This window comes from Gopherus flavomarginatus, chromosome 9 (assembly GCF_025201925.1).
Source record: "Gopherus flavomarginatus isolate rGopFla2 chromosome 9, rGopFla2.mat.asm, whole genome shotgun sequence".
Classification (NCBI taxonomy): domain Eukaryota; kingdom Metazoa; phylum Chordata; order Testudines; family Testudinidae; genus Gopherus; species Gopherus flavomarginatus.
The window spans coordinates 66,416,488-66,430,545 of record NC_066625.1 but is presented as its reverse complement, the minus strand read 5'-3'; the positions used below and the strand labels follow the sequence as shown (position 1 = coordinate 66,430,545).

Below are 14,058 nucleotides of genomic sequence, written 5' to 3'. Positions count from 1 at the left end.
TAATTAAATCAGTGCAACCACCCCATCCCCCCAGTGTGGACCCTCAGACTGGTTTGATTGTATTAAATTGGTTTAGCTTAAATTGGTTTGTAATAGCCTTTAACTGAACTGATTTCAGACACACTTAAATTGTGCCCCTACTAGGGAATTGCACCCATTTAATAAATGGCCAGTGGTCCCCCAGGCTTTGTGAAATCAGTGTATAAACAGCATGTAGAAGGCTCCTGTTCTGTGATATAGATGCCATCGCTGTATTAATGGAGTGTTGTGGTGGCTCGAGGCATTTTGTCTTTGGAGTGGATCTGCTACAAAATTTTTCATGGTGTATTATGTGCTGCCTCCCCTCAAGTTTGACCTCAGATCACTGGCCAGTCCCAGAGTAAAAAGGTCAGTGGCAGGTTATTAACTCTCTTTAATCGCTTCACCGCATATTCAGGGAGTACAAATGTGGACTCATTTTTTCTTTTTTCATAGATATTTGTGAATAATGATGTATCATAAAATCACTTATTAATACAGCCATGGAAACTCAGTCGTTTCCATTCTCAAGCTTGCATGAGTGCTTTTTCAATTTAGCATGGATTCACATACAGCTTTACTTTCAGTCTTGGTGTAAGTGAAACTTAGTTTGGTTGGTTATATTTGCCCTGATTTGGGGACATATCATAGACCTGGATCCTTAAATGAGTCCAGTTCATAAAGGTTTCCTTGAATCCAGTGCAAGATTTGAAGTTCATTATAAAATATAAAATCAGATGATTGATCCATGATTTGGATTCCATGGTGAACATTTTGCACAGCTTTACATGAAAGTGCAATATTTGCTGGCAGAATTTGATGTGCACAGAATTTATCTGTATTCTTAAAGGGACATATTCAGATTAAAATTCATATTTTGAAACAAAAATTTCCTTACCTGTGATTCTAATTGGCTAAGCTTTTGAAGCCTTATGTTCAACTTGATGGCCTTTGGAATGAGGAGGCACACAGAGCCTTTGGCATGTGGCACAGGTGGAAATGGGGAGACAGAGTCCAATACATGCAGGGTGGGGTTGCAGGGAGTCCTTGAAATAGAGAGTTTGGAAGGGTGACACATAGGGAGCTTGTGGGAGGGAATGGAGAAATGCAAAGAGCCATGAGAGTCCCATGAGCTTGGCCTGCCTACAGAAGCAATTCAATTTGCAACCCTTTAACGTTGCTTTTTATTATTAAAATTAATTAAATATTTTTCACAGTCTGTTTTCCTTTTGCATTTCCTTCAGCCTGGATAATGAAACTAAGCAAATCTGTTTCACTCTTGTCCCTGACTAGCTTGACTTTCTCATCCTCATGCTGGAACAATGCTGTTGTATTTGGGCTGCAAATGGTGCAGGGAAATGAGATTACCAAAATCTAAACACAAGACTGTATTCACTCACATTGTTTTAATATAATGAAAACATGTTCTATTGACATGAGGTTAATCTTGACTTCCTGACAGTGTCCCATTAAAACAATGATAGTGTGTTCAACTGCATTTGCTAAAATTTAGATTAATAAAAGAAACTTGGTTCTTTGGCCTTAAAATAAGCATTGTGTTTTTCCCATTACAGGAAACAGAGGAAATGGGACTGGAAGCTCACAGACGGGTGATGCACTTGGAAAGGCATTGGCATCTGTAAGTAATGATTATTGACACAGTATTCAGATTAATTTAAACCACATCTTGTTTAAAATGTTGATCATGGTTTCCCTTATACATAGTTATCTTTTTGTTACTTATGAATACCTACAGTTAGCCATTAAATATGTCCAAAACATAGTAACCTAATGTGTTAACGCAACACTCCATGATACATTTGTGTACATTATGTCCATATCAAGGCAAATAGAAATTATTGCTTTTATTTGTGTGAGATTCCCATCAGATTTTTTGCTAGGCATTTGCCTTGTGACAGACCCAGGCCAGTGGGGTGCAGGAGTCTGGTAGAGGGCAAATATACTGGTCACTGGGTGAGTAGTTTTCTGTTCCCTGAGTGACCAGAGCAGGGTCTGCATTAGAGTAGTGAGGAACTTCCTAGAAACAATTAAGGCAGACAGGCTGATTAGAACACCTGCAGCTAATCAGGGCACCTGGGTTTAAAAAGGAGCTCACTCCAGTCAGGCGGGGAGGAGCCAGAGGAGAGGAAGTGTGTGTGAGGAGCTGGGAGCAAGAGACACAAGGAGCTGAGAGTGAGAGGGTGTGCTGCTGGAGGACTAAGGAGTACAAGCATTATCAGACACCAGGAGGAAGGTCCTGTGGTGAGGATAAAGAAGGTGTTTGGAGGAGGCCTTGGGGAAGTAGCCCAGGGAGGTGTAGCTGTCACACAGCTGTTACAAGAGGCACGATAGACAGCTGCAAATCTGTAGGGCCCTGGGCTGGAACCCGGAGTAGAGTGCGGGCCTGGGTTCCCCCCAGACCTCCCAACTCCTGATCAGACACAGGAGGAGCTTATCCAGACTCTGGGGGAGATCACTGAGGTGAGCAAATGTGCCAATAAGCGCAGGACCCACCAAGGCAGAGGAGGAACTTTGTCACAGCCTATTCTGCGGAAGATCAGGATATCACAGATGAGCAGGGATTGGAAAGTTGTGTACACAAAACAAAATTTACGAACACTGGCTGTTTAGCCTAATCATAAAGCAATTTCTTTTCTGTGATATGTACATACAACTCCCATTTAAGTCAATTAAATTTATCTGAGGGCAAAAAGTGAAATAAAATGAAGTAATAAATTGAAACATTGCAAGTCCCTAATCTATTAAAAATTATTTAAACTTTTTTGTAAATAATAATAATAATTTTACAATGCAGTAAAATGGTATGTGTTAGTAGTATTAAAGGAGCCATTATTTTTAATAGAACAGTTCCCAATACAGAACTGATTTTGAAACGTTTATATTCAGTGTCTGACTTAATGCTCTGTATAGCAGAAATTACAGATTTATGGGTGGTGGCTGGGAAAGCTCTGCAAACTTCTGTTGCTTAGCACTCTGGATGCCTAATTCTGATTCAAGAGATAAAAATGACTCCTTTCCAGCTGCAAAAGACTATGTCTGGGCTGCTTTCTGTTCTCCCCACCTCAGCCCACTGCACACAAATATGCACACTCATGCTGATGATGTTAGTCTTGCTTTCCTCGGATGATCATATGTTAAACGATGACTCTCTCTGATAATGTCAGATGGACTTCACTGATGTCCATATCTGGTAGCAGATTTCTCTAAATCTGACTGGCTTTGGAGAGAAAAATATTGTCCCTGTTGCTTCTGTGGATCAGGTACCTAATTAACAATTCAGGAGTGCAGAGGGCAGTCCTGTGTGTGGCTGCATGAACTGTCCATCTAGTAAAGAATTTGGGCCATTTTTGGCTCTGATCAATCTGAAGGAAAAGCTTCTTGGACATAGCAATGTTTACAAGCATTGTGCTGTTCATTGTTGTACAGTTCTCCTAGGGCATGTGTGGTCCACAACCTGGCCAATTTTTTTTTTTGCTAAAATCTTGGCCTTATGGGCTAGCCCAGACCCATGTGATCTTGTGAGATTTTCAGTTGCTCTCCATCTTTTTCCTGTTGAACAGATCCACGGGTATTTTTCTCTCACTGTGACTAGCTGGGAAAACCAGGCTCATGTTTGGAGAAAATTCCAAATTTACTGTGAGTGGAAGTCGGGGCAGGAATGTTTAATCTAACTGGTGGGTGGGCTTTGGTTGTCATAGTAACTTAGTTCTGTCATCCTATGTTGTTGCTTGGCAGGAGCAGCCAGGTCATTCCATAAATCATTTCTGTCATAGCTGATGGTGATGCATTCCATCTGCTCTATCAATGCATGCCATAGTCTGCACACTTCAAATCCCTTGCTTCATCCATCTGCTCCCTTTACCCCAAATACACACACAGAGCACACTTTTCACAACTGTTCAGTAAGTAATACAGCAACATTACTTTTTGAGGAAGGGAATCATAATGTTTGGAATGAAAATGGTGCATTTAAATTTCAGTGGCTAATAAACTTTGTGAAATTGTATCTGTTTTCACAAAGATTTTTTTTTAAATGCTCAAATCGTCTTGCATATTTAAAGCCACTATCTGTCTTTTTAGATGTTAAACACCACTACTAGTATTATTAGGAGGAATTTCTAGGTCTAAGATTCTGTTGATGTACATATTACAAAGGCCTTTCATGTGTGAAACATCAGAGGCTACAACATTTGTTCCTCAGTTTAGGTATTAAAGACCATACAGAATACTGTGTGATTAAACATGTAAGGCCAGATAATACATTTGCAAAGGTTCTTTTATTTTAGGTTTAAGCCTGGATAATTGTGGTCTTAATCTCAGGGTAGGCAAGAAAGAGAATTGTACATGAAAGTATTTACACAAAGTTCCAAAAGCCCTGTGGATTATGCATTAGTTTGGATAATGAACTAGTGTAGATAGAAAGAAAAGAAAATCTGGGTATTTGTGGCATTTCCAGTGTGTTTCCCTGAACATTTGCCAAACAATAACCCTTTAAGATTGTGCCCACGGAGGGTTATATGGAGAGAGAAACATCTGGTTTATTTCAGTGCCTAATGCCAAATCAAAACACTTGGTCTTTAATTTAGAGGAGATCAAACAGGAGGACTGTTTAACTTTGTTGATTATATCAGACCTCTTTGTGATAACTTACATTTTGATTCCTACCTCAGTACTATGGGAAAGGCCTTTGTGTGATCTGGATAGTTAAATAGCCAGTGGTCCCCTAACAAAAGAAAAGAAAATGTAGGGAAGTTGACTTTTAAAAGTAATTCATGAATTAAGTTTCTTTGTTGCTTTAGACTCAATAATATTAACATAACAAAGCTTAACTGAAATGTACACTGTAGTGTTTAAAAAATTGGACTAGCAGCTCCGAGGTTTGGCGCTGCGGGCTCTCAATTGTGCAGCTTTTGTCCAAGACCCTTTTCATTAGATACTGGCATATTGGCACCCTGCTGATTGGAATAGACCATGACTGATAGGAGGAGGAGTTTCATTTGTTGCAGTAAAATGAGTCATGTTACCGTTTAAGCCTGGCAGAAGGTGTCAGAGTTGTTCATCATTGGTCATTTAACAATACAGCAGCCATGGGTTGTATGCAGAATGCGTTCTGACTTTATATTTAACCTGTGGGTTTTAAGAGATTTTTTTCTTTCAAAAATGATTTTTTTTAAAAAGATTTCTATGTAGATAGCTGAAAAAAATGGATTTTCTGGCTATGCTGGAAGAAGGCCAGGAGATGCTGGGAGCTTTTCTTCACTACTGGGTAAGTCGACCTAAGTTACGCTACTAGCTACGCTAAGTAGTTTAGGTCGACTTACCCCAATGTCTTCACTGTGCTGTGTCAATGGGAGATGCTCTCTGGTCGACTTACCTTAATCTTCCCGGGGAGCTGGAGTTCCAGGGTCGACTGGAGAGCACTTTGCTGTCAATTTAGTCGGACTTCACAAGTCCTGGATGTTGTTTAATTAGGCTGCAACTTTATTCCTAAATGTCTGGGGTACCCGGCAGATAAAAGTGTGCAGTGCAGGTAATTTCATAATCATTTACATATACCCAATGGGGTGAGGCTGCTGTCAGCCCTCCCCCTTTACACATCCTGGTCTCTAGCCAACCCACTGCTGGGATTTCGTCATCCTGTGTCCCCACCTCCATCCCCTGAATTAGGGTTAAAGGGGGCTATAAAGTCAGATGTTGGATCCTACAATGCCAGTCATAGCAGCCCAACCCTCCCTCCCCATTTCCACTCTTTTAATAACTCCTTTAAATTCTTTACCAATCCATTTCATCTGATCGTTATATCTCTTCTCTGTAGAGTACTCGTTCTGGGCATCCTCCCCACGCCCACATAATCAATTGTGATATCACAGCCTAACCCTTGTTCCAGGTTCACCCCAGCTCAGCCTCCAACCTGCTCTGGGGAAAGCAAAAAGCCCCCACATTGCCTTAGCCAATCTGGTGCTGAAGGAAAAAGTCCTTCCCAGCCCCCCAAGAGAGGAGCGACTAGCATAATTCACACAGCAGATCATGACAAACCCTGGTATTTAACTACTCCCATGGGTGGGAGGATGGGTGCTGCTCCACCTGCTCCAGGTAGAAGAGGGCTTTTCCTGCACCAGCATGGACCTAAATGGTTCCTTCTCTTTCAGTCACTTGTGTTGGGGATGGTCAGCGTCCACACCCTGACCTGGTCTGAAGCTGTTGCAGCTAGTCCTTCTCTGGTTCTCTACTCAAATGAACACACACCTTTTCCAACAAACCAGACAACAGCCCTCACCACTTAATGTGTGATAAGGTCATGCCAAAAGAAAATTTGATATGTTTTGTTCGGACATGGAATTTATTTTGTATAGCACCCTTTCCTTTGGAATTTTTAAAGTTTACATAGCAAATTTTGCAAGACAGTGTAATCAAGACTTAATTGTAATTTTACACTGATTTGAAGTTCTTTCATTTAAGTCATTGGTCTGTGGAATACTGTTTTTTTACATATATTTTCTATCTCATATGTGAAAAATAAGGTGTGTGGGGTTTTTTGGAGTGTGGTTTTGGTATTTTTTGTTTCTTGGTCTTTCATACTTACATCAGTTAATAAAGTATATGCAGCCCATAAAGTCCTGCCTTTGACAGCTCAGGAAATATTATACTAATCCACCAGCTTCCAGCTTATCATCATTTTACCACTGAAATGTCAGATTGCGTTTGTGCAAAGTCACAACTAGTGGGTGAATGGAGTTTCGGACTGCCAAACAGCCATCTGAAGGTTAAAACATTTTCATCTCTGCTAGCCCTAGAGTGAGAGATTTGAACTCATGACCTAGAAGAAAAATGTTCCATATCCCATTACCAGTACCTAGACCTATCCAGTTCCTTCTCCAGAACAGATTTTCAAGGTGCTTACAAATTTTAGATTTTAATTGGAAACTTAAAGATTTAATTTGCTGTTTTATCCAAAGTTACCCAACTGTATTATTATATAAAGCATAGAAAGATACTGTTGCCAAGTTAGTAATAACTTTAAAAGTTCAAAACTTTGTATTATGTGTATATTTTGGAAGCTATTTGTCTAGAAATCAACCAGGGAAAATCTTTATGTGCAAAATAATGTTAGTAATAACAGCACAATTTCAGATGACTATTTTATTTTTTAGATGGCACCAGTAATTAGAGTTCAGTCCTCTTCACGGTATTCTGTCTTACTAAAGATTAATTTTTTAAAAAATAAACATAATTTGTCAAGTTTTATAGGGTCTTTTGTCTGTGTAAAGGAGAATCACAGTTATTCCTCCAAATTTTCCTGAAGAAGTTTTTATACATTATCCTCATTAATTAGCTGTAGACTTGTTAATTTGACTCCCACAGTTCTTCTTGAATTTAATCTTAAAGTTCTTGTAGTTTGAAAAAAGCATATTCGGCACTGCTTGTTTTGACAACTACTTGAAAATGAAAGCTCTATGGACTCTGGCCGTTTTTTAAACCTTCCAAGTAATAAAACAGAGCTACGATTAATGAGCTAATCTTTTAATCAAATTAACATTAGTGGTGACAACTGAAAGTATAAAAGTGAATCCAAATCAACAGATTTTTATTTTTACTGATCGCTTTCACATGTATTGATAGATGTGTACATGCTTTTGTTGTTGTTGTTAGATTTATTCTCCTGACCATACCAGCAGTAGTTTTCCATCAAATCCATCAACACCAGTTGGATCACCATCACCTCTCACAGGTAGGATATACAGCTTGTCAAAATTTTATTTGCTATTTTAAAAACTTCCTTGTTTGACTTTACAATGAAATCCATGGTAGTTTCCATGCATATTTAATGGCAATATGGCTGTTACAGTAAATTTTCAGTCTATTGTTTGTAGAATGTACTAGTATTGTACCTTGATTAAAAATGGTTTTCATTAATGTATTCACTTTTTAAAATTGTAACCAAAAAAACATAAAACCCCTCACCCAAACCCTCTTGTCTAATTTGTCTTATTTAACTAGTCTTGGCAGAATTTGATTTTTAGTTTTTTGCAATTTTGATGGCTATATCACGTTTATTTTTAACGTTTTTAAGATGTTTATTTGTTTACATTTTTACACTTGCATGAAATTCTGGGGTTGAAGCATTTTTTATTTTATCAATTTAAATTTTTATGGTTATGGGAAATTATCGGGGGAGTCAGAGTAGGGTTTCAGACAATAATGATTTAATTACAGTAGACATTGAGATTCAAAAAGTTAGAACTTTATAGCTATTAAAACATAAATTGTCAACATCATGTCAAAATATACAAAATAAATATCCTTAGATCAAATTCTTGTAAGTTCTCCAGCAATGCTTTTCTTACTTTGCTTGTCTGTAAATTTTGATGATCATCTCTGGGTGCGTGGGGGTAATGAAATTGATATTTACAAATGCGGGCTACTAAAAATTTAATCCTCCCAAGCCTAGATTTAACAGATTTGCGGGGAAGACCTTGATGTATTTCTTTCCTTGTTTGTAACACAAACACTTGTTGCTATTAAAGTTATAATAAGTCCAATATCACTTCTGCATAATTATTTTATACTGCCTTTGGCCAATTATTAAAAACAATTCTCATTTGCTAGGAATTTGAAGAAATCACATAAGAGTAATCTTATTTGTAAATATAGAATAGTAAAACTTGACATATTAAAAAGTCTATACTTTATTAAATGTTTTTCTCTACCATTTGAGAGAAACAGTACTCGGTGATCTTTTTTTTTTCCAGAACAGTATACAAGATAATAGTGGAGTAGCTTTCAAAAACAAGGTGTGTGTTCCCTGTGGTGAAAATACAGTATCCTGTGAAATCATTCAGTTTTTGGGTGGGGCAAGTTTTCATTCATATTTCTCATTAACATTTTCATAATGTGAGGAACATACTTCTTGCAGTTTTCAAAATACGTACTCCGTATTGCAGCCATTTCTGTCCCCCACACTTTGTGTGTTAGTAGTGTGAATTTGGTAAGAAGCATTCCAGTGTGGAGATGAACTATGAGCAGCTGCTTAGAGCTATTAATGAGTATTGCAGTTTTCACAGACACTGTGGCCTCAGCTGTCTGGTAAAAGTTGAACAGCTGTTCTGTACATAGAAAGGATTGTGAAAGCCCCATTGACTTATATTTGTTGTTTAACAAAGAACTGGAATTATGGGCAGGGTGATGTAACTTTAACCCTGTTCATTCCTGTAGTACAATTTTGCTAAATTATTGACATGATTTTTTACATCAGCCTATTTTCCCACTCTCTGTTATCTGATGCATTACAAACTCCTCATTGATTTTCCTTTCCCTTATCGACCAGTTTTCAGCAAGGGCTTTTTCTTTTTTTAAATTTGTTGCTAGCAGAAGTTGTGGAGTGTCCTTGACTCCAAGTGTCCTGTAATTTAGAGAAATCAGTAAATCTTTTATTTGTTTACTTGACACTTTTTTAAAATGCACTCACCTTATCCAGTCTTCTGGCCATATTTAGTGGATGCTGTGCTAGTTTTCTGTGCATTCAGTTGATGAATGAACATCTCCTGGCTGACATGGTATACCTGAACAGCTGCTTTAGGCGTTTTTTTCTGTAATAACTGAAAAATGCATGTTGAACTGTGTAATGACGGGATTAATGCATTTCTTTGATTCAGTGGTTACAGTTGAAGAAAAATGTCTTGTGTATCCTTGTTCTGCTGAGATGGCAAGTCAGAGCCTATAGGATTATGCAGTATATTTTTTTTTCTCTTTTAACAACGAGGCAAAACTTGAAAGGGGGGTGCTTTGTGGGTAGAGGAGAGTAGGTGCAACATTTCAAAGCTGGTACTGTGAAAAAGATCTAAATTGGGATTCCTGATTAAGGATTCCACACTCTTAATCTTTGTGAGCACTGTAGACTTTCATGAATGACATTCATTGGTGGAATTGACCTTGAGTTTTGAGGAATGGAGACTTGAGTCCCTGCACTTGTGACTCTGCCCTAGCACCACTGCCCTTGTTTCCTAGATTCTGTAGTGATTGGAGAACCCCCCAGTACTCCCAACCTGATTCCATCCTTATTTCTAGATTCTAATTGGTAACCTATAGTAGGTTCCACCAAATAGCACTGGGATCCTCTTCAGGGGAGAGACTAGCATCTCTTCTAGAAACACCTCCAATCTTGATTTTAAATTTGCCTGTGACAGAGAATCCACCACAACCCTTGATAAGTTATTCCAGTGGTTAATTACCCTCACTTGTGAGTTAGGAATGCTGGGTTCTATTCCCTGCTATGACACTCATACCCAGTGAGGCAAAATTCAGAGTTATTACTATTATATTTATCATTATTGACACTCTTGGCAGCCATTTTCTATCTGGACAAAAAAAAAACAACCCCCGCCCCCATTCCTGACTTGATAAAAGTATTAAAAAGTAAACACATAACGTATCCTAAAATAAAAAATGTTTTCTGAATAGTGTATTAAAACACTTCATATGTCTTATAATCGGTGGTTGAAAGAAACCCCAACCAAAAAAAACACCAAATGTTGTGATCTAACAGTAAAATCATGAGCAGTGGTAACTCCTCTGTCTCACCTTCCCTTGCCTAAATTGAATCCCCGTCCTGCAAAAACTTACACGCATAACTTTTCAACATGGCTTCAATGGACCTGTACATGTGTCTAATGTTACATGTGTACATATTTGCATGATTGGAGCCCTGGCATTTTGAGAAGCTCTTCCTCTGGGATTGGAGGCATTCACTCAGTGAACTTGGAGGAAGTGGGGGAGAGGGAGGGAAAATAGCCCAGTGCTGGCCCTAACATACGTTTGGAAGGTAAGGAGTTGGGGAAGGCTGGGCTGAGAAGGTGAAAACAAGCGGGATAGCTCAGTGGTTTGAGCATTGGCCTGTTAAACCCAGGGTTGTGAGCTCAGTCCTTGAGGGGGCCATTATAGGGATCTGAGGCAAAAATCTGGCTGGGGATTGGTCCTGCTTTGAGCAGGGGGTTGGACTAGATGACCTCTTGAGATCCCTTCCAACCCTGATGTTCTATGATTCAACAGCATTAAGATTGTTATGTATGACCCCTGGAAATCTTCACTTCTTCGGCTTATTTGTTTTTTCCTGCTGCTATGTGGTTGCTGCACTAAAAGCTGCAGTTGTTAATTGCAGGGGTAGTGGTGCCAGAATGCTTTTTAATGTAACTGATAGATTTCATGAACAAACTTCTGTAAGAGGCAGTGGGGAGAGGCAAGCAGGAAATTAGTGCCGTCTGGCAACCTGCATGGCCATGGAAACAAAATACACCAGTAATATTAAAAAGTCCCCCATTATTACCAGAAGTATGATTAACTGCAGGTTGCACTCAGATATTTTTGTGAGGGGTCCCAGCCAAATAGTTTTGCTCTGGGCATAATTATAGTGAACAACACTCTGTTGTCCAAAATGTAGTAGTACATTGAATGCTAGATGAATATGTGCAGGTTCAGAAGATTCATGGTCTGATTAAATAAGTACGCTGCTTTCTTGCCTGAGGTTTTTAGTTTACATTCTGCTTTTATTTATTCCTTTCTGACTAATATTTAGAATACCACTTACTTTAGGGAGTGGTGTATTCATTCCCTCCTATCAGTAACTGGCGCTCATTAAAGCTGCAGTTAATGGGTTTCCATAAGAAGTTGCTGTCTCCTAAAATGACTTTTCGGTATGATCCTCGAGCTGAACCTAAAAATTCTGAAAGCTATTTAGACAACATTTTTCTAAGATTTAACTGAGTATTATCCTCAAAAGTAGGAAATGACAGTTAATGCTGAGGAGATTATAGATGCAAGACCAGGAATAGATGAGTGAGGTGAACATTTGTGGTTACACCCAGATACTCTGATATTTGTTTTGAGAGAAAATCCTAGTACAGTCATGGCAAATCGGTGCTTGTATGAAATCAGAGATCCTCATTTTAACTTAAACTTTGAAAGGAGATATCCGAGATGTTTTTGCAGTTGTGCAGGATGAAGTTCGTTTCTTAAATGAAACTGTTGTTTTAAAGGGTAACTGTTTGTGGATCACTGAACAAAGGAAATATAACATTATTAAACTTCTTCCCGGGTTTCCAGGAACAGAGCTCTGGCTGTTATTAAAGGAACGAGCCCACAGGCTCTTCCTTTAATGAGTTGTTTTGGATTGTATGTCCATAATTTATTAATGTAATTGCTTTATTATTACATTTGTATGGCTAAAAGGAAGCTGTCTTTAATGGACATAGAAATACATGTAGTCTTTATAAAAGATGTATTATTAGCTGATGAGAAAAATACATGTACTACTTCAGTTCTTTTTCAGTCATTGCAGTTCCTACCTATTTATTCCTAAATTGTACATGGTCGTGAATATTCTATATGGCAGATTAGAATGTTTATATTTTAAACTTGCAATAAAAATATGGGTAATTTGAATATAATTGCTACTTTGCTGCAGAGTTCTTCAGCTGAAATGAAATGTGTTCTAATTTACCTTAAATACATCTGAGATAACAGCTGGATCATATTTATTTTTATATATATATATATATATAAAAAAATATGCTGCGGTAGTTGGAAAAAACTAATTTAGAATAAAACTAAGCAAAGTAATGCGTGCAACTTAATGAGAGATGTCATGGAGAAATGACATCCAAAACAATTTTTATCTTCAGTTCCACGCCCAGCTGATTTTTAGTTAAGAATATATACTAGTTTATTTATAACTGCTTCAAGGGCATAATTACACATCACTAATTTAAAACAAAATTCAATAACATTTTTATCATAATGATACTGGGAAGAGACAGGAGCTTCACAGGTATAATTCACTGCATTAGTTAGCTGGCTTTTTTGAAAATCAGAAAATATAACTTTGTATATAATGATAAGTAACAGTAGCTGGGATCTTTCATCAACAATAAACATTTAAACTTGCAGGTGCCATTATCTAAAAATTGTCAGTTACAGAGAAAAATGAAGAAACTCGATCTCCTTTGCCAACCCTTAAATTACCCTGTCTACATACAAATTATGTTATAGTTCACTATGTTAAAATTCGTTCGGTGCATAAATGTATGTGTTAACCTGTACAATTTTGGCAGGTGCCAGTCAGTGGTCTAGGACTGGAGGACAGGCTCCCTCATCTCCAAACTATGAAAACTCTCTCCACTCTTTGGTAAGAATTGTTTGAAGCTACATACTACTTTCTAGCTAACACTTGAAGCTTCATTTTTGTATAAATCCTGCATATCATTAATGATAACAGTAGGATATCATTACAAATGAATTTTTTGCTAACAAATGGTCTGGTTCAATTGAACAATATAAGACACACAGGGTGTGTCTTTCACCATCTGTTCCTTGGGTATCAGGCTTCTATGCTAAGGACAGCTGGTGCCAAAACACTGTTATGAGATTCCAGTACCTTTTCACAAACCCATAGCTAATTCTTATCTAAAGCTCACTTTGTAGAGTAAAGATAAAGTAAAAGATTTAATATCTTTGCATTTATATGTACTTTTTTTTTCTGCATGGTAATCCTGTGGGCTTTTTGTCATTACACTATCACTAAAGTATTAAAATTGGGCATGTTTAAGTTTAAGTATTATAAACGTATTGTTATTGGGGAACATTAATTACTGTATTGTGCTGAAAAGGACAGACTTTTTATACAGAAGAAAACACAAGGAAGAAACTACAGTGCTGGGGAGATGGGGCGAATTTGTATGTAATAGGATTGAAAAATCTCCAAAGGGTTTTAGTTGCTGTCTTTCCTTTGCTGGTACAGTGTCGGGAAGGGGAAAAAAGAACCAATAGAATATTGAGCAAGGCTTTGGTTATTTGTTAATAATTCTAGTTTTGAAAAATATAATTCCTTTTTTCTCTAACAGAAACAAATATAAGATAAATCAATTTCCTTTCTTCACACATTTTGCAATTATATGTAAACAATATGTGCATCTTAGAATGCTAACATAACTGCAGTATTGAGCATTTAGCCTTTTCATACCTTAATAT

General features: G+C 37.7%; 1 protein-coding gene across 14 annotated transcripts in view; it reads left to right on the top strand.

Moving 5' to 3' along the window:
• Nucleotides 1–14,058, top strand: part of TCF12 (transcription factor 12) — a 322,968-nt gene that overhangs the window by 280,424 nt on the left and 28,486 nt on the right. For all 14 annotated transcript variants that reach the window (XM_050967941.1, XM_050967940.1, XM_050967943.1 and 11 more), the window contains 3 exons: nt 1,593–1,657; nt 7,690–7,768; nt 13,143–13,216. In XM_050967941.1, the coding sequence (XP_050823898.1) occupies nt 1,593–1,657; nt 7,690–7,768; nt 13,143–13,216 (218 nt within the window). The remainder of the gene's footprint in view (nt 1–1,592; nt 1,658–7,689; nt 7,769–13,142; nt 13,217–14,058) is intronic.